Source organism: Xiphophorus couchianus, chromosome 11 (genome assembly GCF_001444195.1).
Source record: "Xiphophorus couchianus chromosome 11, X_couchianus-1.0, whole genome shotgun sequence".
Classification (NCBI taxonomy): domain Eukaryota; kingdom Metazoa; phylum Chordata; class Actinopteri; order Cyprinodontiformes; family Poeciliidae; genus Xiphophorus; species Xiphophorus couchianus.
In genome coordinates this window covers 14,596,104-14,620,724 of record NC_040238.1, presented here as the reverse complement: position 1 = coordinate 14,620,724, position 24,621 = coordinate 14,596,104, and the positions used below count along the sequence as shown (strand labels likewise).

The following is a 24,621-nucleotide window of genomic DNA, read 5'->3' as shown; positions in this document are numbered from 1 at the left end:
GTTTTGAAACATGTTGTGGTACAAAATAGGTACCGGAATACACAAAAAAATACATATATGTCAGCATACTCAAGATAATGCACATAGCCAGGTTTGTGTATTATCTGGTGTGACCTGTGGAGTACCTGAACTCTGAGGTGTGTTTTAGCCTCTGTCTTTCTTGGCTTCATGGTGAATTTTTCCCATCCTATTCTGAATTTTCTTTTTTCTAAAAGTTGCTAATAAAATCTTAAATAGATGATCAGTAAATGGTCAGCAGCATGTGTCACCTTTCTAATGCATCATTTGGCTTTACGGCATGTTATTGTGCCACTACTGTTTTATATCTTATATTTGCAGTGTGGGTATGCCCTCTTTGTGTTTTGTAATGACACTAATTACTCTGTCAACATTAATGAAAATATTCCATCTATGACTGCTTTGACCTCAAACGGCAGACTGCTGTCGTACATTAATGACGTGCTAATTTAATCTTGCATTGTTTGCATTTGGTTTCAGTTCAGATAATCTTATAAAAGAGCTCCACACAGAATATCCTTAGCGTTTGCTCAAGGGTTTGACCTTTGACCTTGAGGCACACACAATAATAATTATAAGAAGAAGACCTAGCCTCTGTCTTATTAAGAGTGCACCTTCTTCTTACCAAATTTAATTAAACACTACATATTTATTTGTGGTAGCAGAAAAGTATTGAATTAAAACAAGATGGCGACGTATCAAACAGACTTCCCCTGAGCCCTTACGGTTCACATACAGCGTAATGACCATTGGAAGATTCATAATTCAATCCTCATCCATAATTCACTCCAGCCGTCATTCAAATACCTCCACAGGTACATCGTCTGTCTGCCAGCCCAACACTTCAATCCAACGCTTCTGCTGCGTTTTTGCAAGTCGGTGTACTTTGTTTTTCTTTATCCTTCCTTTCACCCTTTAATCACCAGTTTTGTCCTGATACAAAACGATACTCATATTTTTATCTACAAAGCAAAACATCCAACAAAAACATCACAGTTCTTTAATCTTCTTATGTGTTTTGTCTTTTGTTTAGTACCATGCTGCTGAACCCAACATATTGTCAACATCCGAAATGGGAAACAGAACCTGAAATCCGAAAAGCATTTAGTTTTAAAGTCTGATTGGTGTATCTCCACTTCTTCCCCGAGTCTGGAAACCGAAAGTGCTCCAGATTACAGCAGGTGAGGTTTTTGAAAACTGGATCATCGTGTGAAAATATGTTTCAGACGATCAATGCACACTGGAAAAAAGCTAACTGAACACTGGCGCATGAACGTGTCCCCTCCCAACTCGTTCACTTTACCCCGAGACGCGTCTTCATTCTACAATCCACAGCAGAACAAGATGCTTTTGTAGTCGAAGACGGAAAGTCAGGAGTGGCACCAAGATGCATCGCTGAACATGTGGGGGTTGTAATAATATGCACAACAGACTGCCAGTCAAATCTAAAAACCACCCACCAGAATGAGGTGGACGCATGGCAGCTTCAAATCAGTCGTGAAGTTAATTCCCTTTAAAAATTCACACACACACAAAAAATTCAACAGCATTTCAATGGATGTTGTAATATGTGAATGAGAGCGTTGGCTGCAGGAAAGCATCCACACTCCGTTTTCTACCAGAGGGTTTAGATCAGCAAATCCTATGTGAAACGGTTTTGCGAAGCAGTGGGGGACAGAAGTCCCACTGCCACTGAGTTTCTCCACTCGTCTACATTTGCTCTCGTTAACCACAGAAGATCGCACATTTATTTTTTCAATGGGTTACATTTATCCACGTGTATTACTTAATTAAAATATCTCTCAAGACAAACATGAAATATCTCCTTGCAGTTCATGATTAATGGAAACTTCTCTGCCGAGCGCAGATCTTCTTTTTTTTTTTTTCCTTTTTAACAAAACTAAATATTGAACATTTTCAGATAATTTTATATCCGCATTCCCTACAGAGACTACAAACATTCATTCAGCTCTTTAGAACCTGCACAGAATCAACTGGGATGTAGACTTACGTAGAATCTGCTTTGCTCTCAGAGCAAAGAGCATTTTAAAACAGTCACGATTAAAACAGCAAGGTCGTCTAAGGGTGTGGTTGTCCTGGTAGTGCATGAATGCGATGTGTATTCAATGATCATCTTCTCAGATTCCAGTCATCCGCTAATTTCTTGGTGCACCAGTTGTACCGCTGAGTATCCTACTAACTCAATACTTATTCTTATCTCACTCTGTGTGCAATAATCTGAGTCTGTAAATGTGCTTCAGATTGATGTGATCTGGACTGAGATCAGCAGAAGATGGACACAGTGGTCAGTGCCTTAAATCAGTCCAGCTGACACTCGTTTGCCCAGTACTGGCACCCTGACTGGTCTGCAGATGCGCAACAACAACCTGTGATGCACAGTGCATGTCTGTGTATCCGTGTCTGGATAACCAGACAGGTTCTCCAGAAATCTGAGCTCCGGTAGCTTTACTTGTTGGACAGGACCGTGTGACCAAGCCTTCCCTCCCCATAGGACCCTGTGGACGATTGGTTCTTACCTTGGGCAACTTTTGATAGGCACCAGTTACATTTCCGTCACAAATGCGCGCAAATCTCTTGTCTAGATTCAGCTTATGTCGAACAAGCACTATTTTGCAATGTTTCCGTTGAAGAAGACATTAAATTACAACCTGCTTGTATGTGATAAGTTATTAAAGCCGATGGCAGCGATGGATGTAAACAGTTACGTGAGAAATGCATTTCAGTATCAGCTGTTCAGCCCCAACGAACTGAAATAAGTCTGCAGTGTAAACTTCCCCATTTCAGATTTTAAATAATATTCTAAAATGCATACAGTACAAGCACTTCAAATAGCTAAATTAGGGGTATAACAACAATCCAAAGTGCATCACCTGCCAAAACATAACTTGAATTTGTTTGGAAGAACTTCCAAACAAAGCATCTGCTGTAAAAAGTGTATAGTTAATGTACGTGTACCGTTTTTTTGTTGTATACTTTGATTCCTGAGGCCCTCTGGAGCCATTAATGACCCACTCACGGCTCCACGCCGGGTTCAAAGGCCAACTCTGAAACTCGCTGCTCCAGCCATGACAGTCCGGCCCTCCTCCAAACTTTAACGCTTAAACATCAAGCCAATTTTCTGCTTCTAACCCATTAGCTTTGAGGACAAAATGTTCACTGTGTGCCTACAACATCTCTTCCCTCCCCCTGTTTTTTATTGATTTCATTATTTCACCGATTCATCAACTCACTGGCGTATTCAACTATTCCATCCCGACTCCAAGGGTAATTATGGAAGGACAAAGAGGAATTACAGAATAATTGTAAACTGGCGATAAGAGTTGGAAAGTAGAAGGAAAAAATAAATAAATCCATAACGTTTAAATCGGGGACTGACTCTCACATCTGGGTCGTTTCGGGCAAGAGCTCCACGTTTAGCAGCCCTCAAAAGTCCGGCGCATGAACGGACTGTTTTAATGCCAGGTGCAGACAAGGTTGGACACACCGAGCTGTTCCAGTACAACACCACCTCCCTCCTGCCCTGGAGAAGAATACGCGGCTTAACTTGTGTGACCTGAAGACGTTGTCGAAGCGAATTAAAGAACTAATGCGCAATCAACTTTGCAGCGCAGAGAAGCCGGGAGAACAACAGGGGGAGGAAGGACAGCCGCACCGTGCAGGTGCATCACAAAGACGCTGCAGAAACACTTCGCCTCCTCTCGCTTTTGTACTTATTCCCGACATGCGACAAAAAAAATAAATATAAAATTATAAAAATCAACAGCCCGACTACTTGGGATCATCCGGATATAGGATTAAACTTTCAAAGAGGAGTCGGTCCCAGGATGCAGTCCAAACATTTACCGGTGTAAAAATACTTCAGAGAGCCAAGAGCGCTCAGCCGCATCTCACTAATCGCTTTACTGAAGTAGAAGCTCAGCCGGCGGTCATGATGCGGTCAGCAAGGAGCAAAAAAAAAAAAAAAAAAAAAAAAACCAGCGGAGACATCAGCAAAGCGTCCCGCCAATTGCCAACAACCCGACAGCATGCAAAGCACAGACGCGACTAGAAGAAGTGCTCCAACATTTTTACCTTGCTCCATCAACAGGATGGTCATTCCGATCAGCACAGCCCAGTACAGCGGGTTCTTCATGCTGCCCATCGTTTCGGCTGACTATGCTGGGGGGGGGGGGGGGGTCGACTCGGAAATAAGTCGGAAATCTTCTGAAAATCCACAAAAAGTCCAATTCTCCCAGTCCTCCGAGCTGACTGGGAAAACATCCACTGACTGCAGCGCGCAACAAAACTCCCACCTTCAACAGCGAGGATCCGGGAGGCGAGTAGAGGGGAAGCTACCGGCAAAACGCAGCAACCACTTCCGGCCAGTCTCCATCCAATAAGAGACACCTGCTGGGTTCTCCTCCGCTCTCCGGCCGACGGTTGGGCTGGCGCTTTTATTTTGAAGCGCCAATCAACCCACCTCCGGTTTTAATTTGTTTAAATTAGCCGAAGCGACGCTAATAATCACTTTTTGTGGCGGTGCAGCTGGTGTTATTTAGCCATTGTTGGCCCTTTTTTTTTTTTTTTTTTTTTTTTTTTGCAACCAGCTCGATAAAAAAAAAAAAAGCAAAGACGTAAGCTTCACGTGTTCTAATCTAAAACATGTTGAAAAGAACCTTTTAAATATTAAATTTCGGGGGAAAACACAAAGTAGGACGATTGAAGGAGCCGCAGTGTCATTCAAACTCTGGAGAGTTTAATCAAGACGAGGATTAAACTTGTTCTGCCTGATGTTGCCTTGACAGAAAGCTGCGACAGAGACGCAGCAATTCGTGTTTTTTTATTTTTTAGTTGTTTTTTTTTTAGTTTGTTTTCTTTGTTAGCTTGACTGTTTTGGTCAAACTGGTGTGAATAAAAACCTTGTCAGAAAATCAGTTTGCATTATGCTTCAACGACTGAAATATGCTGGGATGAATGAATAAATACTACGTAATTAAAAAAAAAACTACTTGTCTGGTTCAGCAACATGTTTTTCAATGGTTTTACTCTCTCTCTCTTTCTCTCTCTGTGTCTCTCAAGAAAAAATTAAGGCTATTTCATAAAAAGGAAACGTGTAACCAAAACAGTTATATATCAAGGACTCATAAACAGATTCCCTCTCAGGGGGAATTTTATTTGTTACTGATTTGTTCATCTTGTTACTGTAATGACACAGAAGCATTCAAACTTTTCTAACGCAACCATCGCTGCAACAATGCAGCGTTTACAACGCAAAAAAACAACTCCTTGGCTTTACTGGAAAACACGTCCAAGCTAACAGTTAAAACCCAGTCAGAAGCCAACAAACAGCTGTAGAGACGCGCCTCACAAACCACCACCTTTCATTGCAGGGGCCTGAAGCTGCAATGCCTCCCCTCTGAACGCAATAACCCAAAACAAGCAGAAGAAAAACAGACAGACACAAACATTGTCAGCCTGGCCTAGTCAATGGTTTATTCAAGTTAACTGGTTCAACACTCGACTCCATGTGGCTCAACGCTCAGGTGCAAACGGTGTCAGGAAATTAAAATAGTTCACTATTGACACATGCAGGAAACATTGTGTGACGACTGACTACAGTAGATGAGAAACTAAATGATCAGTGTCTATTCCTTTGTCAGGTGTGACCAATGCCCCTTTTTTCATTTTGCCAGTGAAAAAATGTCATTTTTTTCCATTGGCCAATATTGAACAAATATTGGTACAAATATTTCCCCTACATGATTTTTTTTTTTTTTTCCCCACATTTTACAAGCACAATGTATTTGATTTAGGTTTTATTCAGATTTTATGGAACAAACCAATACAAGTTTTACTTGAATGTTATTACTGCAGTTAAAACAACAACATTGGTTTTGCTTTGTGTTGACTACAAACTCTGAAAGTTGCAGTCAATCCCCTCTCTTACTTTGCTTAATAGCTTTTAACTGTGCAGGTCATGCCTGAAATTCGGATGCGCAGAGGGTAAACTGGGTCACAGAGAGCAAACACTATAAAACAATATGCATCATCTGCAGCATTGTTCATTAAAATGGCACATTGTTCATGTATTAAAAGGATATATGTGCACTATACACACTCAGTGAGACCGTTGTATACATCCAGCAAGTACTTTCAATACTTTAAGTGTTTTTTTATTTAATAAAAAAAAGGTATTTATTTGCTTTTTGTCAAGTAAAATAATTAATAATAATTGTAAAAAGAAGTGAATCTGGATTCTACTTTTCTTTTTTAAGTGGAAAAAATGAAAAAGTTGTTATTTCTGTTGTTATTTTGTCTTTTTCAGTGGAAGTAAATCTTTACATGCTTTACATGTCATACTGTTCTGAATCTCGCAAAAAAAAAAAAATGCATATACTGTAAACATTTTAAAGAACATTCTTATTTGACAGCATTATTGTGCATGCACAGGTGGATTATTTTATGCCAGCCAAGTCACATGGGACCCCCCACATGCCCCGGTGGTACCGGTGAGTCAACATGCCATCAGTAGCTCAGTCTCTTTTTATCTTCTTACGCACAAGTTGCTTAGTGCAGGTGATTCCTCATAATGCTGCTATGCTTGACGTCGGTAGAATCGTGACTTCGGCCAGAGTTGTATGTTGTCTCACCTTCGAAGGCTGTGCAAGCTAACTCTTGCACGAGTTGTTGTTTGAGGGGATGTTGGTGGTGTCATTGGGGAGCGCTAGCCCTCACTGTTAGCAGGCCCGGCACCGTTGCCAGCCCACAGAGTCCGCCGTGCCGCCCTGGCTTCGAAGTGGTGAACTTTCTATTATTCATATTTTGATTTGATACAGAAAGTGATCCTATCCTCTGTCCATCGCACGTTTTCAGCCCTTACAATGGTTTAATCTGGATGTTGTTGCCATAGGGACTGCTATCCTGTGACGTCTCAGTTTTCCTCGACGATGATGGGAGAGATTTCTACAATGTCTCTTGTATGTATTGTAATTCTGTGTCAGAGGTTATGAAAAAAAATCAAAACTTTAACCTCATGTTTTTCTTTCTTTTTAATTTGTATTTTTCTTATTATCCACAGGATTCAGGTGCCATGGCAGACTTCATCCAGGTTCCTGTGGGGTTATTGACTGTTATGTTATGCTAAGTATATCATTTTGCTCAAATAAAACATTTAATCTTGTGAACTTAAAATCTTTTGTTGTGGCTATTTAATTCATTTAAGGCAATCGGTTTCCTAGATTCTGCTAAGTAAACTGTCCTGTTCATGTAAGTTGGACTAACTTGATGTATTTGAGTTAAGAAGAGGTTCATTTACGTTCTATATCTAAATTGAAACAACTTGACTTAACTAAGTTAAATTAACTTCACTCAATTAAGTTCATACAAGGTCTTAAGTACACTGAACAAGGACATGTTAAGTAAACAAAATGTAAGATTTTTTTAAAGTAAAGTCATCAAATTTTAGAGTGCAGATAAATAGACAAATGCACATAAATGCACAGTTTAAGTCACACAATACTGAAAACATGCAATTATTGAAATTATAAACATACCTTGTGCCTCGATGAGAGGGGAGGCAAACTTTATACAACTTATCTTTCCATCTTTTGATCTCCATTAAGCTGCCGTTGCACTAACAGTTAAACGGGAAATTGTCCCTTCAAAACAAAGCATCAAAACGCAAACAGGAAGTTAACCATAGTTAAATCTAACTAAGGGTCTAAGTTATTACTATAAGTCATTTGTAGTCAACCGTTACCAGATACTGAAAAATGTTCCTGTTTATTCTTGACCTGTTGCTATGTTTGTTCTGTATAAATATGAATTAATCCACTGTCAGATCACACATTACAATCTTGACTTCCGCTGGTCATTCATAAGTTTAATATGAACCATATTTCACCACACACACACAAACACAACACACACACACACACACACACACACACACAAGTCCACTTTCTCACTACTCTCTTTACTTCACTAGGAAACTGCGAGAAAGCAGTTTCCTAGTGAAACAACTTTTGATGGGAATCTTTTCTGTTCCTGTGGACAAACTCCACCCACACTGAGTGACACTCAGCAGAAGTGGAGGAAAACATAAATACTCTCTGCATGACTCATTTATCTTGATTTTAATCAGCGGGTCAATTTGACCCTGAACAGTATATGTGTCTCAAGTTCAATTATAAAGATCACCCATTAAAAAAAAAAGTGTAATATAAAAAATTTACCAAAGATCAATTTCAAGGAAATTATAGTTTTTTTGTGTCTAAGTTTTTATCAGTGGACATAAAAAATGTAAATTCCATTTCTTTATGTCCAAATGAGTAAATGAGCAGGTTGTCGTCATTGATCCTTAATTTCTGAGAAATAAAAAACATCATTGCACAAATATTGATTGAAATGATTAGTATTGGAGTTAATAATCAGATACAAAAATGTTTTGGAGGAATTTTGTGAACACTCCCTGGGTCAAATTGACCCATGAACATTATTGCTGTACCCTAGAAACGAACATAACAGGAGAGTTAAGTTCCAACATCACAGTAATGGTTAATTATAAGCTGCCGGATTACCCAAAGTAACAAATTAATAATATTTAACCACTACATACTCAGGGACAGAGAGCAGTAACTACATTTATTCAATTGTATTTAATTGAGTGACATTTATGGGGGAAAAACGATTTTTATAAGTATTTTTACGACGCTGTACTTTTTACTTTTACTTGAGTAATTGTATTATGAAGTATTGCTACTCTTATATGAGTAACATTTCTGGACTCTGTACCCACTGAAAAAAAAACCAAATATGTTTCAACCAAAAATTTACCAAACAAACACCTACAGTTTTTGTTAAAGTTTCAGAAGTTTTAAATTGAAAGAAATTGATATGGAAATATTTTTCTTTTGCCTGATTTTATCCATTTTTGTTATGAATTTTTGTCAAAGTTGAGAGTTTGACTTTATATTTTGGTCCGCCTGATTGTGTAATTTTTTAAATATTATATAATTGATAATTTGATAAGTTACTCAGTACTTGAGTAGCATTTTCACCAAATACATTTTTACTCTTGAGTAATTTCTTAGGTGGCTACTTTTTACTTTGACTTGCTATTCTTACCCGTGTACGATTTTTGGGTACTCTACCCACCTCTGCCAACTTTCCCCACAATAGCAGGAACTTTTAGCACACTTAATACATTGCTTTAATTCACTTACTAATTTATATTTACCTGTTACCACACAGGTATTATTAGAGCAAAGCTTAGCGTCTCCGTTCATCAGCAGCCCTTACAACGCTGAATTACCGTTGGCTTGCGGAGGCAAAGGTATTCACTATTGTGTTCGATATGCCCTCTGGTGGCGAACTTCTGCAACTACATGCTTACTGCCACCCTCAGTCTAAATATGAGAAATACAGCTTGATGAATAATTTCCATATTACAACAGAACAGTCTTCAATTAAAACAAAATAAATGAAAAGGGACGCGGTGTAGCTATGTCCAATATCTATTCTGTTACACTCAATTGGCAGAAAAAACTGACAAAGTATTTCTGATGACTTACAATGAGTCTTTCTTGCTTTGTTTTAGAGTTGTTTTAATTCAGACACTTTGGGGGGTATGCACAGCCTCTTTCAGTTCAGGCCACACAGCATCTCAGTCGGATTAAAGTCCAGATTATGATTGGACCACTCCAAAACTTGAAGTTGGTTTGTTCTGAGCCATTCAGGCGTGAACCTGCTGGTGATCATCAAACCATTGTCCATCTGCAGAATAATAGGTGCTCTTGAATGTCAGATCGCAAACTGATGGTCAGACATTCGCTTTCAGGGTTCTGCTAGAGAGCAGAATTCATGGCTCCGGTTCCTGAGGCAGCAAAGCAGCTCCTGACCATCACACCACCATGATTGACTGCTGCTATGATGTTCTGGTTCTGAAATCCTGTTAATTTTATACCAGATGATAACAGGACCCACACTTTCCAGACTTTTGTCTCATCAATCCCCATAAGGCTGGAATGATGAGATGAATCTGAATCATGGTTTGTCAGCATCACTCCAGGACAGGATGTTCCTTATAATAAATGAATTACTGAATTACTGCCTCATAAAATCATCAACCTGTACCTGTTCGTGAACATTGAATAAAAACCTGACTTTCTGCCATGCGTCATTTTCACTTCAACTTGTTTTGTGACAAAATATTTGCCGGGCTGGAAGAAGCCGTGTTCTATAAGCTCAGGTGATGCATTCTCCTCTCTGGAGGTAGAGAGTGAGACAGAGAGAGAGAGACGGGAGGATTTTAACGGTGTTTTGTCACTGAGAAAATCAACTAGAGATGCCAGAAAGTCCGTCTGTGAGAAACTGAGAGGAGAACAGCATGTATAATGCCGTAAGCTTCATGAATTTTCATCCATCACCAGCAACTATTCTTTTTGCATACAAAAGCAACACCCTATTCTTATTAATCCAAATGTTAATGTTTGTCCCTTCTGTTGCCTTGGTAATGCACAGTGATGCACAAAGCCAAGGTTTCTGTGGAATGTTTTTTTGTTTTTCTGTTTATCAGATAAATGCTTTCTTACTGTTGCAGACACAAACCAGTAACAAACATCTCATCTTGTGGTGTACTCTTTAATATGACTTGACTAGGATACGGTCCTTGGTTTTATATGCTTGAGCAGCGTGGAATCATAGTGATTTTTTTTTTTTATGGTAAATGACGCTTATGCCCTAGGGAGTCAGATGAATGTCTTGACTTTTACTGACATTTATTTGAGTAGGTGTTTGGCATGATAATGATCACAAAAAAATCTGATGGGCAAAGAGATCGTGCAAGGTGGGATTTCGAAAATCCTGCTGCCTCAGTTTGTGTCAATAGGCGTACCGAGTAGAGCTCATAAGATCAAAAGTCTGCGGTAATAATAATGTGTGGGAATAAGAGAAATCTCGTATATACTCAGGCATAGAGCCGCCTGCTAGAGTTTGTATACAAATGAGCAGACGTGTAAACTGAACATTCAACTAGTAAAAATAAAAGCAAGAAAATTAGGACCATTTGCAATTTCTTGCTCTGATAAAATGCATTAGAAAATATTTGAATTCATTCGTGCTTTTGGGTGCTACATACATTACCAAGTTTTATGTTTATTTTATCTGTCATGACTGTGCTTCTGGGCAGAATTATTCTGAGTAAATTTAAGCTATGCAACATTTATGTCCCACATTTGTTTTTACCAAAGAGGTGCAGGAAGCCCAGCTCTTTCAGTTACCCATCCAGGTTGTTTGATCCAACACTGCTGGTGGCGTCCATTTATCTCGTAATTCTGAAATCTTTTCTCATAATTACGACGTCATCTGAAACATATGGAAGTTAGAGCCAAACGTATGGCAACTGTGTCACCTGTGACTTCACCGCGCCGCCACAGCCACGCCGTCCACTGAAGACTCTTGGCGATTTAAAGCAAGTGAGACCAACTTGTTGTCTGTGTTCTGAAACAAGACCATCTTGATTAAGTCAAGGGGGTCAGAGATGGAGCTTTCCAAGTACAAAGAAGTCACTTCCTGAGGGGGCGGGGCTTAGATGACGTCAGACTGTGGCGACAGGATGGTCAGGCATCCAGTCAGGATCACTCATGCCAAGTTTGGTACCAATTGACCTTTTTTGGGAACATTATAGCGTTTTGTTTGCTTTTGCAAGTACGCCAAGTTCGCCACTTGGTGACGCCCCCTGAGCGTTTATGAAAGCTAAATTGTTTTGATAACTTTTAATGCCCCACCCTTTACCGCATCCAGACCAAAAATGAAGCTGATAGGTTAAATCCTAAGGAGTTTGTTAAAGTGTAAAGTGAAAAATGGCTCAAATTTTCCCCTCTGACCCAAAATGGCCGCCTCCCTGTCTCCAAGAGACTTTTTTTCTTGATTTGGGGTGATCTACCTACAGTACATACCGAATGTCAGATCTCTACGACCTATAGTTTGTCCCATCTCACGTTAGGGGGCGCTGTAGAGCAGTTAAAGAATTAATTATTCCTGAATATTCGTTTCTATTTTCACTCGACATCGATAGTCTTTACTCAAATATAGACATTCAGGAAGGAATTGATGCAGTGAGAAAGATCTTCAAAGAATATCCAGACAACAGAGAAAGAGCTCTTACAGCTGTTAGAGATAAAACTCACTAGAAACTGAGTTCAATGGAGAATTTTTTCTCCAAAGGGCACTGAGATGCGCAAAAAAACTCGCTCCTGCTTACGCAAATATTTTTATTGTCCCAGGGGAAGACCTCAGCCCTAAAACAACAACAAAAATTTTTTTCAAAGAAACCCATACATTATTTCCGATTTCTAGATGATATTTTCGGCGTTCGGTCATTTTCTGAAGAGGATTTCGAGGAGTTTTTAAGGACTTTGAAAAAATCACAATATCTGAGTTAAATTGACTATTAAGACCGCCATTGACTGTTTAGATACAACCACTTATAGGACCAAATTTTCAACACAGCCACTTTTTGGACATTAAAGTATTCTTTAAGCCTAGAGAAACGCATGATTTACTGTTTAAAACAAGTTTTCACCGCAAACATACTGTTGCCGGTCTCATTAAATCACAATTATTGCGATTTCATAGGATCTGTAGTCAGCAGGCTGACTTTAGACAAGCCACTAAAACGTTGTTCTCCACTTTGGCCAGCAGAGGGTGCTGTCGCCCTTTCCTCAGGAAATGCTTCACATCATTCTTGGAAACTAAGCCCATTGCTATGTCCTCTCTCCTGCCCTCTGTCACCACACTTTCTCCACCTTCAACCAAACTGATCAAAGTCGTTGCAGTGACAATTTTTGACGGACAACTCAAAATTCCAAAAATCAAAAACTTGAGACTTAAAGGTGAATTCACTTCAAATAGCCACTGGAGGCACCGTGGGTTTCTGGCGTACGCAGTTCCAAAAAGTCTGTCAAAAAGGCATTTCTTTATTTACGTCAAAGTTCCAGGCAAACAAGTTACAGGCTCCGTGGGATTCTGCTGCTTCTCTTGCTCTGATTATCTCACCTGTTCACTGAGATCGACTGATAGACCGAATGGGTGAAGTGACCATCAAAGTAACTGGTAAATAAAAACCACGTGACCATCTCACGAGTTTAAAGAACTACCTAAAGCCTACGTATTTATACTCCAGATGTTTCAACACCTGAATGTTTAGCAGCTTTTGGACGGGATCTAAAACCTGACTGGTGTTTTCCTGAAACATAGACATGTTAAACCTTGGTGTCAGATTATTGAACACTGAGGCATCAAGGCCCCTTTTCTCACAGCCAGATTAAGGCTGGATTATCACTTTTGTCTTTCCAAACACTGAATCCTGGCCCATGTTTTCTGTTTGGACACAAACATCAGGAACGCTGACGGACGAGACGCTTCGCTGTTGAAAATAAAACCCAACACCAACATAATTCAAGTTAAACTTCATGACTTTATAATGAGACACGTAACTTGCCCTCGTACCTCCAGTCTGAAGCTGTCGGGAACTCGATCTTAACCTTAGATGACATTCAAACAAAATCAGAATGACTTTCTTTTATTGTCATTTCCTGTCGAGTCCAAGCAGTCATGTAATTTTTTTTCAGTGTAAATCAGATTTATGAACAGAAACTAAACCAGAGCTAAACTTAAATCAAGGCCTGTGGGGAAATATTCAGCTCAACCTGTTTCCACTGACAGCATCACTTCAGTTTCCACAGCAGATGATCTGGAGACGCAGATCCCTCCCAGTGTCTCACTCCTCAAAAAGGGAAAAAAATAAAAAATAAAAGACTAAAACATTCATTGTGAAGCTTGAAGCAGGTGGACTGGTGCCGTTTCAGCAGGACGGGTTCAGTGGAAGACGGTCTGTCTCCAGCGTTTGTCGGCCGTGAACGGCCACAGACACTCGCTGATGGCGACGGAGAACGCTCGCGGCTCCACGCTCAGGCTCAGCTGCTCCAGGCGGGAACAGTTCAGCTGGCTGTTGATTGGACGAGGAGCGGACCCGGCCGGCTGCTCCGTCAGCTGTGGAAAGATGGAGAGACAGCATGAGATGATGCAACAGAACTCCAATCAGCACCACTTAAAATTATTGGCAGCAGGCAATAATGAATGTCTTAGGAAAACAAAAAAACAATAAAGCAATCAGCTGACTCACAGGTACGAGGTGATTGGACGGCAGGTTGAAGGCCTGCGCCATGGCAACAGCCATCTCATATTTGGTCATCTGCTCTTTACCGGAGAAATGGAAGATTCCTCGGATGGACGGATCCTGCTGAGAGAAACAGATTTGGTTTCAGAGACCTGGCTGGGAACTCCACGGTATTTGACATTTTCACAACTTCACCTGGCTCCGATATCAGCTCGCTATCCTATTGGCTCATTACCATATTAGCATATCAGCAGAGCTGTGCAGATGTGACTGCAGGCTAGTGAGGCAGTTTTCCCCATCTAACCCAACAGACACATCTAAAGGCAGCAGGACTTCGGCCGTCGCGGGAATTTATAAAGGGCTCTATACATCTGAGTTTTCATTACCTGCAATTCATTCAAATAACTAACTTAGATTTTTGTTCCAAAGCATTAAAATGGCTTCAGTTTGTGGTTTGTAGTGGAGGACATTCAGAGTCAGAGCATTTTATTCAAAACATTAACAGACCTTGCACACTCCCACCATCAAACTCCTGATCTTGTGTTGACACACGGCCGTATTTTCTCATAGTTCTTTGTTAAATCTCAGACAAAGAACAGAGAATAATAACAATCCCAGGTTTTATCTCAGTCCAGTTGCCAAACTTCCTCAGAGTCACGGCTCTGTTGATCCATCGATTCCAGATCTCAGCAGTAACGACTACATGGGATTCTCCTTAAATAAAATCGATTCCATTAAAAATTAAATGACTGTCATCCTCCTGAACATGAACGCTTCATCCTCAGGAAGTGAAGCAGCATTAATACGACTATAGAACTGACCTGTGTTCAGTCAGCTGAGACTTGACTTATCAAACATCAGGGGCGTCATGTATAAAACATTGCACAATTTTCACAATAAGACTTGGCGAACGGACAAATTTTAAAAAGTGCAGCGCACAAAAAAACTCAGATGTATAAAGCCGTGCGCACGCTGCGCACCTTCCCTTTATAAATCCCAATTTGCAGGAAATAGAGCGCAACTGCTGCTGGTCCACCCTGTCGCCACCCAGCAATACATCTTAATGTACATTAGTTTAAGCCTGCCACTACTAGTCCCAGTAACCATGGCAGCGGTCCTTGCTTGTAGCAGTATAAGTAATCATTATATATTTTATTTAAAAGTTGCTTTCAGGGTACATAAGGTCACCTCACAAAACATAAAAATAATACATTTTGAAGAAAATTTAAAAAAATAAAGAGATCGTGCAAATGCCTGTTTGAACAGCAGGAAGGAAAAGTACTATTTACTTTGGAGTGAGGTTTTCACATCCTTTATATATATATATTTGTTTTATTTTGTGTGAGTGTTACGTTACTGTCTGAGGACAAATGTGGTTCAGTTTCATTGTTTATGTTTAAACAATAAAATATTAAAGTTATGATAAACACCGGGTTCGATGCTCCTTGATCCAAATAAATGAATGTAGTCAGACTTCAGTGTATTTCGGTGAGTTTTGACGCTTTGTAGTTTGTCATTATCCACAGAGAAAGTTTGCGTGGCCGCCGCACATGGCAGGTCAAACGTTTGCGCTTGTTTACGCAAACTTTCACGCCACGTTCATTTTTATATATGCCGACTTGTGCGTAAAATAAGGCGCCGCACTGCGGCGGTGTTCTGAACTCCCACCTGTCTCGCTCTCTCAGCCAGCTTCCTGCAGACGGCGGCGACGTCTCGAGTGTCGGTGGGGAAGCGCTGCAGGCAGTGGTCCAGCGCCCGCCGCTCCTCCGTCGCCTCCTGGACCTGTTGCCATAGCGACGTCACGGCGCTCTCCGTCACAGACTCCACCTCCCCGAACAGGACGGGAACACGCAGGATCACCGCGCCTGAAACAGGTGAGCGGTCAGTCCACCAATGAACCACGAGGTCATCTGAGCTGCCTCCGTAGTCATGATGCTACAGGCTGCAGACAATCTGACTACCTCACTTTTTTCTCCTACTACTCTCCAGTCTGCATTATCATAACTTTTTACTGCAACATAGAAAGTTCTAATGGTTCAGTTCTTCTGCTCTGTCTTCTCTCCAGTCGGGTCAGATGGCCACTGGTACTGACCCGGTTGTGGTTCTGCTGGAGTTTTCTTCCTGTTAAAGGGGAGTTTTTCCCCTTTCTACTGTCGCCCACTACTGGTCAGGAGGAGTGATGCTCTACTGTTTAAGTTTCCCTCATGTCTTGTTTGCTTGGTCAGTTTGTGCTTCAGTTCTTTGTGTTGCACTTTGTTATGTTGACCTCTGCTTTTGGCCCAACTCATCATTTTTCAATTATTTTTTTGTAATAAATTAACAATACTGTTGGAAACCATTTAGTGTCTCTCTGGCTGACCTCTGCAAATCCCTAACAGAACCTGCAGCCCAGGTTTTTCTGGCCGGTTGGACTTCCACAATTTACTTATTAAATTTATTTAATTTCTGTTTGGATCAAAAAATGATTTGAGTTGATTTTGATTTTCTGCACAATAAGCAGATTTAGTGAGAACAGCAGCTGATCCAAAATGTCCAGTTTTCCAGGTGAAAATCTGTCCTGAATTAGCTGCAGGTAAAGCATCAGGTAACTTTAAGACATCAGCGCCGCCAACTGGCCCCCACAGGTGAGTCACCTGGGCAACAAGACAGACCACCTGTCGCCTGCCTGTTGTTTACCTGGGCAGTGTCTGAGCGCCTCCCTCTCTCCCTCCAGCTTGCTCCGCCCGTACAGGTTGAGTGGGTTGGGACAGTCGTCCTCGCCGTACGGAGGGTTCCGGCCATCAAACACGTAGTCGGTGCTGATGTAGATGAGCAGGGCACCGCAGGCAGCTGCGGTCAGAAAGGTCAAAGGTCACAGGAAACATACATGACCTTGGTCCTCCTGGCACATGAACGCCAGGATTGTTAAAATCCATTTTCCTTGTGATCAGAACCAAAACACAATCCCCTGGTTTGGAGCGGAACCTGAACAAGTACTGATCCGCCTCTCTGGGTGTCCCGTCAGAATGGTTCTACAGAACCAGAACCTTCTGAACAGACTGGAAGCTGTTGGAGCAAAAACAAACTTCCTGTTTTTGGATTTCTAGATTGATCTGAACCAACTGGGTTCTTGTACCAGACCCGATTGGACCAGGTCATAAAGAACCAGAGAGGGTCCGGGTCTGAACCGGGGGCAGATGTACGGTGGGGCAACAGGGCCATATAAAAGTCTGTGAGAACCGCAGCTGATGCAACATATAAAAGTCTGTGGTCTGAACCTGGAGTCTGGCTCCGCGGCATCATGTGACCACTGACCTGTCTCCCTGGAGACGGTGCTGGAGGCGTGGACGTTCAGACTGACCGCCGCGTCCGCGTTTCTCTCCATGACGTCCGGACGCCGTTCTGCGGCGCAGTGGACCAGAACGTCGGGCTGGAACAGAAACGCTCAGGTTACCATGACGACACCGGTTGAAGCCCGGCGAGCCGACCGGGTCAATCAGCACCAGAACCTGAGCAGACCTTTAAATGACCCTCCAGTTTATTTCTCTTTACTAAAAATAAAGCTGATGATGTCAGAGGATCAGTGACATCATCGAGTGTACTTCCTGCTTTTTCTCTGCTGCCAAAATGGAATCCACAAAATGTCTGATTTACAGAAAATGAATCTCTCTGAAAGCGACATTGCTGCACCCATGACCTTTGACCCCGTCTGGCTGTCCAAGGACAGAGACGCTACAAACATCTTGACAGTGAAGGAACGTTTAAATTACTGCAGAAAATTAATTGGTTATTAGCCGCCATTACATAAAACGGCTCAACAGCGAGAGGGAATAATTCAGTTCAATAATAACTTATTGATCCCAATAAGCTATTATTGAGATCAATAATAATTTGGTCCCAAAGTATTATTGATAATCCAGTTTAAAAGTATTACTAATTGGGGGAGATCTGCTGTAGCAGTCTGTATGAGAGCTAAACTGAAGAGTCCTCTGACTGAACACACTCTGTCGTATAATGGACTGATGAAGAGGATGCTGCGGGTTGTCAGGTTGTGCTGAAGGATCAGATCCGACTCTGATCCAGAAGAATCTGGACTTTTACTGGATGTTCAGATCTTCCATGTTCATTCATTCATATTTTAGAATCAGTATTTGAGTAAACTTAGAGAAATTAAATCTGATCTAAAACTCAAAGGTGACGACGAGTGAAAACATTTCATTTGTTCTGAGATCAATAAAGTCAAAATCAGTCTGGCCTAGTCCAAGCATTCAGGAACCTCAGTCTGGCCTAGTCCAAGCATTCAGGAACCTCAGTCTGGTCTAGTCCAAGCATACAGGAACCTCAGTCTGGTCTAGTCCAAGCATACAGGAACCTCTGTCTGGTCTAGTCCAAGCATACAGGAAGTCTGTTGTCTGCTATTGGTGGAAGGGGCAGCCCAGTCAACCAATCAGAGGGCAGAGGCTGCAGCCAATCACATGCACCGACAGGATACATCTGGACCTGGCCAGAGGAGAGGAGGTCAAAAGTTTTCATACGGGGTCGGGTTCTGGTACCTTGGTCTCCTGCAGCAGCCGGCGCACGGCGTCCTCGTCGGTCAGGTCACAGCGCAGGAAGCGGGGCCGGGCCCGCCTCAGGCCGGTTCCGCTCACCGTCCAGTCGTGGTTCTGGAACTCCTTGCAGACGGCCCGACCCAGAAGGCCCGTCGCCCCGGTAACCAGAACCCTCGGGCCCTGGGGCAGGACCTCATCCTGGGGACGAGCAGAGAGCCAGGTTAGACAAGGGCGTATCCTGTTGCTATGGAACGGGCAAGTTCAGTACCAAACTGAAGGTCCGAAATACCGAGAGGAACTGAATATTAACACCAGAGAACAGCTAGCGTCCAGAACCAGAACAGTCCTAGTGCACATTTAGAAACAACATGGAGGCCTCACTTTGATGACAGCGCTTTGATGACAGAACAGAGCGTCTCCATGGAGACCTGTTCCAAATACGGGACCACCTCGCTAGTAAACCTGAGTGCACCTGTCTCTGTTACCTGTCGAGACCTGCCTGGCCCAACCTGTTCCCACCTGAACCAGCTCTCCCACCTGTTCCCACCTGCAGACCTGGAGCCACGCCCCCAGGCCTCCAGCTGTTTTTTTACAGGTAAACGGTACCTGCACCAGCTGCACGAGCCCGGGGCTGAACACCAGCCTCTGTTCTGCGCATGCGCTGCTCATGTCCGTCCACTGATTGGTACCGGTTCTGGTGTCGGCCACTGATCTCTGTCTGAGGACTTGCTGCGCAACTTGGTCCTTCACTTCCGGTCAGATCAGCTGATTGCCGTAAAGCAGCTCTGGCGTTAGCAGGCGGCTAACCGGAAATGACCAGAGCACCACCACTCGAACTGTGGTCCGGGTCCATAACGCATGACTCGGATCCAAGTGCTGATTTCCTGATTTCTACCGGCACCGGTTGCGAACCCACCTGCAGAGCTGAGAACTGGAACCCAGGCATCTGACACGGACCGCCACGAAACCGCAGAACCAGAACCACCCAGCTGCAGCTCCCGATATGGCAAAGGAAATGACGAGTCTTCTGCTGCTGGTTATTTCTAGCGTTGCAAGCAGCGAGGTGGCCCACTACCGCCACCGCCTGGTCGGGAGCGAGAACTGGCCCAAAACTCAAATCAGAACCTTGAGTTTCAGAAAATAAAGTCTAAATCAGAGATGGTCAATTCCATCCTCTGAAACTTCCACCTGCAACTTAGATACATCCCTCCTCTAAATCACCTGGACCAATCAATGGCTCCAGCTGGGTTACTGCTGGAGAACAACACCAATGTGGACAGGAGAGAGAGAGAGAGTTGCTGACAGACTGGAGACGGGCGAGCAAGCTTCAGTGAAACAGGGAGAGAGAGAGAGAGAGCAGCCTCGTCTGTCAGTCAGCTCCAAAAATAGAAAGCTCTCTCTCTCTCTCTGTCTCTCTCTTTCCTGCAGTGTTGGTGTGGATCGCCCGGTTCTGGACCCAGAGACTCCAGAACCGGAACCAGCTGCAGCGGGAACCTGGACTATTGGTTGTACAGTAATAGTAATATTCTACCTGGACCTGGAGCCGGACTCTGCTGGGTCCAGAACCTGAATGATCCGAGTCGGTTCTGATCTCTGATCTGATCCCAGGTAAACAGATCTGATTGGTTCAACTGTTGATGTGTAATTATGTGATTTATTTTAACCAAACAATAAACTCATTTCGCTTTGAAAATGTTTTGATGTATGATTTCAGTTTCAGAACTCTTTCCCGTTGAGTCGAAGTTAAACCGAGCCACAGAACCCGAAACTCTGAGATTTAAACTCTGAAGAAATGTATGTTTAATCAGCAGCAGGGAGTCACAGGACTGATTAATCAGTCTTATTAGTGATTAATCAGTGTTATTAGTGATTATTAAGACTAATAAGATGTGTTAATAATCACACAGGTTACTAAGGAAACCTTCTTAGTGATTAATCATGACAACATGAGGATGAAGTGCAGAACTTTGAGGAGAATCATAAATAAAGATAAAATAATAAATATAGAAAGTTAAACTGAAATATCAACTAATTGCTGTAAACTGGATAGTTACAACATGGAAGGTAATTTAGCCTTTTAAATATTTCTGTGTAAATTATTTAGAGTTTCTAGTAAACCCGTCATTAACACCAAACACCAGCATAATTGTTTTTTTTATCTTTTTCCTCCACAGAAAAACTATGAGTGTCCTGGAGGTAGGAAGAGGAGTAAGGAAGGACCTCGGTGCACATGGCTGCGCTGAGGCTGACCTGCCGCCTTGTCACAGCTCCAGCCCACAGATCCTTCTGCCGTGTTTACTAGATCCTGCAGACAAGAGGTCAGAAGTCACCTGGACAGGTGAGCGTGAGGTGGAGTACCTGGACATCTTCAGCAGGGATGACGAGGAAGAGGACGAAGGCAGCGAATGGTCCGAGGAGGATCTGTCTCTGCACTTCTCTCCCTCCGTTATCCTCCAATCGGACGATGAAGAGTTGGAGCCTGAGAGTGGCTTAGAATGTGTGCGCGTAACCATGGAAACACAGGTGAGTTTTTCTGACATCGTCACTGATTTACCTTCCTGAGAACAGCAGATAAATCAGTGAAAACATTCTTTCATCAGATTTGATCCCTGAAGTGATTCAGCTTCTCTCTGCTGCTCTCATTAAAATCCATCCAGAGGACATTTTACAGAATCATGTGGAACTAATGCCTGAATATTTACACACGTCTTAGTGCAGCGCTGCAGATCTCAGGTAGAATGCCCATTGTTTCCATTTCCCTCATGATGGCTGCACCAAATCCAAACAGGTTAAAAGAGAAAAAATTCAAACATTTAGACATTTGTCCATCATCCGTTTCCTGCAGACACTGGGTCAAAGGCAGGGACACCTGGACAGGTACCAGTCCATCACAGGGTTTATTTTACATTCCCATAATTTGTTCAACTTCCTGACTTTCCTGTCCACCCTGTCATTTTGAGGTCACTGTCCCTTTAAGAGACAGGTGAGTGCAGTTAGTCCAAAGTCATGCACTCACAACTGTTATTGTTTTGGTTTTCGCCTGTCATGGTCAAACATTAAACCATATTTGGTTGAATTAGAACACGTTGACCGTCTGTCAACATATTCTTTATGTCGTAGTTTAAACCAGTTTGTCTGCAGACGTGCAGTCGCTCTGTTCCTCTACAGTCTAGACGTTTCTCTGCTGCATCTCCAGTTTGTCCGGATGAACTCCGAAGTTTTCATATTCTTCCACTTCTTCTCCATGACGGAAACAAGATTTAGCCGAATGGGGCAGCAGCTGGTAGTGTGTGTGTGAGTGATGCTTCACTTCTGTTTAATGAGTAAAACCATCAATGGGGGACATTTCTTAAGAACTGAATATTTCATCACATGAGCGTATTTGTCTTCCTGTCTGCTTACCTGAACAGGTGATGATGAAGGACGACCCTCCTGAGAGGGGAGGAGTTACCGAAAGACATTCCCGTCCACTTTCATTTCTACGCCAGAACAGCATGCCTGCATCGCTGCACACGCATCCCACAGCCAGTGGCGAGGCTGGCAGCTACAGGGTCTACCAAGGCCGTATTGCAGGGGCCAACAGCGGTAAAAGCTTCTCTGTCAGATATTTAGAAAATGATTTCAATGTAATCCTGAAACACAGCAGCAGTTCAAGGTCATTACTGAAACATCGGAGAGATCCAAAACAGCAAACTGACAAAACATTGACGTGGGGTGGTTGGTTGGTTGGTTGGTTGGGTGGGTGGTTGGTTGGTTGGTTTTTCTGGTTGGTCGATCATCAGGTTTCCATACTGATGTTTGAAGCTGATCAGCCGTTTGTCCTGAAAGCCTTTTGCTGCTCATGTTTTAATGTAAACCAGATTGAACTGACTTACATATTGCTTCCCTGTACAGACGTGACCAGATCTGGTGGCAGACTGAGTTCTGATCCAGTTTTCTGATCTTTCAGGTCTCCCGCTGGAAGGAAGCCGGCGATGCCTTCAGAAATCTTATTCTCTGGATGAAAGTAAAACAAAGATGGCGTCAAGCCTCTTAATGAACATCCTGTCCAAGAAGATGCAAGTGGAGCAGAGCAGCAGCAAGAAGAAGCTGGAGGCAATACCTGCCCCGCATGCTCCACCTGCCCCCCCTGCAGGGCAGCAGGGTGAACAGCAGGGGGAGACAGGTGCGTCCAAAGCTCCACTGCACCTGGTCAGAGATGTGAAAAGTTTCAACAGCATCAGCAACAGCAAAGCTGTTAGCATGAACCCAATGAGCTGCAACGCTATTGGCCAGGAGGAGAGCGTCTCACGTCACCCAGCTGCAGAGGGTAAACATCGTGCTGCCATGTTTACGGCATCTCTCAGCAAATCACAGAACAGGCAACAGGACGATGCTGGCAGCCATCCGACAGCAATTGAAAAACAAAACAGTCAGCCAATGGGCGAGTCTGAAGGCAGGCCCCCCGTCCAACCCATCCGCCATGTCCAACCCATCCGCCATGTCCAACCCATCCACCATGTCCAACCCATCCACCACGTCGAACCCATCTGCCATGTCCAACCCATCCACCATGTCCCTTCAGAACTGAACCAATCAGAGACAGCTGCAGTCTCCCTTGCCTCCTTGCAGCGCTCATCACCTGATCTCCAGAAACAGAAGTCCTCTGAGTCTGCCCCAGATCCCCAATTCCGTCCATGCTCCACCCAGAGCCAGCGCTCCACCCGATGTGAAGCTTCTCCCTTTGCTCCCATTCAGCTCTTCCATCCCTGTTTTTACAGGCTGCAGTCCCACCTGAGAAGTGTCCCCTTCACCCACCCTCCTCTGAACTGCATGCCATCCCACCTTCATCCCCCAGCTCCTCCCCCTCTCCACCTGTTGGTGAACCCTGACAAAAATCCGATCAAAGTCAGGGATAATTCTTCAAATCAGACTGAAACCAGCAGAGATCCGGACTGCAGGAGCTTTGGGAGACTTGAACAGGTTCAACTGCCGCAGCAGCCCTTACCTGTGAGCTCACAGACTTTCACACCTGGCCAGGTATGCAAGGACCTGGTTTCCACTGCAGCACCCGGAGCCTTGCTTAGTGTCCCTGCTTCCTGTCACCTGACGTTAGACGCCAGCAGTCATCACTGCTTCTACATGGACGCCGGCCCAGCAGCTCAGAGGAAGCTGCTGCTGGACCCGGAAACTGGGCAGTTCGTCCAGGTGTTCCTACCTGCAGGCTCCGCCCTCCCCATGTTGGGGAGAAACCCAACAGTCCTGCCAGTCATTCAGTTTCCACTGATGGGCGTGCCCTTGCTGTACGGTAGGCCCTACCTACCTGTTACCATGACAACACCTCATGATGATGTCACCATGATCCTCCATCAGACCTGAAGCTCCAGCTGCTCCTCTAGATTTTATTTTTGCTAATTAATGTTTAATGTCAGCGAAACCAAAGGACTTTAAATAGGCCGTCTCTGCTGCAACAGCTTCCTTCTCAGGAGGTCAAAGTTCATCACAGGTTCTGCTGACAAACCGCCAGTTGATCAGTGGAGGACTTCAGGATCAGAGTTAGGGTTAACCCTTTGCTTCTAAGCGTTACTGACTCCTTCATTTCTAACAAACTTCAACATGAAAAGCAGTGGAGTTTATAAAATAAGGCTGCAATTTCATTTAATGTGAAATCTTTGCTGAAATAAAAAATGTCAGATTTTCATTCTTTCAATGTCAAACTTTGAAGCTTCAGGTTTTAATAAATTAACCATTGTGATCAAATTTGTGCTCAAGATTCTTACGTTTAAATTTAATAATCATCGTGATTGAGATGGCCACATTCTTAAGTAAACATGGTAGTGGAACTGGACTCGTTGTTTCTTGGACATGCGGACCGTCTGGTTCCACCGATCAGAACCAATTTGAACTGATCAGAAC

At 43.1% G+C, this 24,621-nt stretch overlaps 3 protein-coding genes across 5 annotated transcripts in view; 1 reads left to right on the top strand and 2 right to left on the bottom strand.

Annotated features, from left to right (window-relative positions):
- The window catches only part of ntm (neurotrimin), a 257,381-nt gene extending 252,969 nt beyond the window's left edge, over window positions 1-4,412 (bottom strand). Inside the window, exon 1 of the mRNA XM_028031761.1 lies at window positions 4,111-4,412. Within this exon, the coding sequence (XP_027887562.1) occupies window positions 4,111-4,180 (70 nt within the window). The 5' untranslated portion in view covers window positions 4,181-4,412. The remainder of the gene's footprint in view (window positions 1-4,110) is intronic.
- A 9,063-nt stretch (window positions 4,413-13,475) lies between these two features.
- On the bottom strand, window positions 13,476-20,051 carry mat2b (methionine adenosyltransferase 2 non-catalytic beta subunit methionine). Of its 3 annotated transcripts, XM_028030385.1 has the most exons (8): window positions 19,948-20,051; window positions 19,643-19,851; window positions 18,730-18,924; window positions 17,492-17,606; window positions 16,874-17,026; window positions 15,866-16,062; window positions 14,204-14,320; window positions 13,476-14,070 (listed from the first exon to the last, which is right to left on the bottom strand). In XM_028030385.1, the coding sequence occupies exons 2-8, from the start codon at window positions 19,670-19,672 to the stop codon at window positions 13,897-13,899; spliced, it is 981 nt and encodes a 326-aa protein (XP_027886186.1). In that variant the 5' UTR covers window positions 19,673-19,851; window positions 19,948-20,051; the 3' UTR covers window positions 13,476-13,896. The 3 variants fall into 3 exon arrangements, with proteins under 3 accessions (XP_027886186.1, XP_027886184.1, XP_027886185.1); XM_028030383.1 differs by lacking the exons at window positions 19,643-19,851; window positions 19,948-20,051 and adding an exon at window positions 19,333-19,502; XM_028030384.1 differs by lacking the exons at window positions 19,643-19,851; window positions 19,948-20,051 and adding an exon at window positions 19,333-19,502 and having other exon boundaries at window positions 14,204-14,317.
- Window positions 20,051-24,465, top strand: LOC114152472 (uncharacterized). The gene is made up of 4 exons (XM_028030378.1): window positions 20,051-20,334; window positions 20,901-21,249; window positions 22,137-22,311; window positions 22,676-24,465. Exons 2-4 carry the CDS (start codon window positions 20,908-20,910, stop codon window positions 24,082-24,084), a joined length of 1,926 nt encoding a protein of 641 aa, XP_027886179.1. The 5' UTR covers window positions 20,051-20,334; window positions 20,901-20,907; the 3' UTR covers window positions 24,085-24,465.
- The last annotated feature ends 156 nt before the right edge of the window (window positions 24,466-24,621 follow it).

Coding starts and splice junctions, on each gene's coding strand:
- LOC114152472 (XM_028030378.1), top strand. CDS start 20,908: ATGAGTGTCCTGGAGGTAGGAAGAGGAGTAAGGAAGGACCTCGGTGCA. Junction 21,250..22,136: donor GCGTAACCATGGAAACACAG/GTGAGTTTTTCT, acceptor TTACCTGAACAG/GTGATGATGAAGGACGACCC. Junction 22,312..22,675: donor TATTGCAGGGGCCAACAGCG/GTAAAAGCTTCT, acceptor CTGATCTTTCAG/GTCTCCCGCTGGAAGGAAGC.
- mat2b (XM_028030383.1), bottom strand. CDS start 19,395: ATGAGCAGCGCATGCGCAGAACAGAGGCTGGTGTTCAGCCCCGGGCTC. Junction 18,925..19,332: donor GGCTCGTGCAGCTGGTGCAG/GTACCGTTTACC, acceptor GCTCGTCCCCAG/GATGAGGTCCTGCCCCAGGG. Junction 16,063..16,873: donor GGCGCTCAGACACTGCCCAG/GTAAACAACAGG, acceptor CACCTGTTTCAG/GCGCGGTGATCCTGCGTGTT.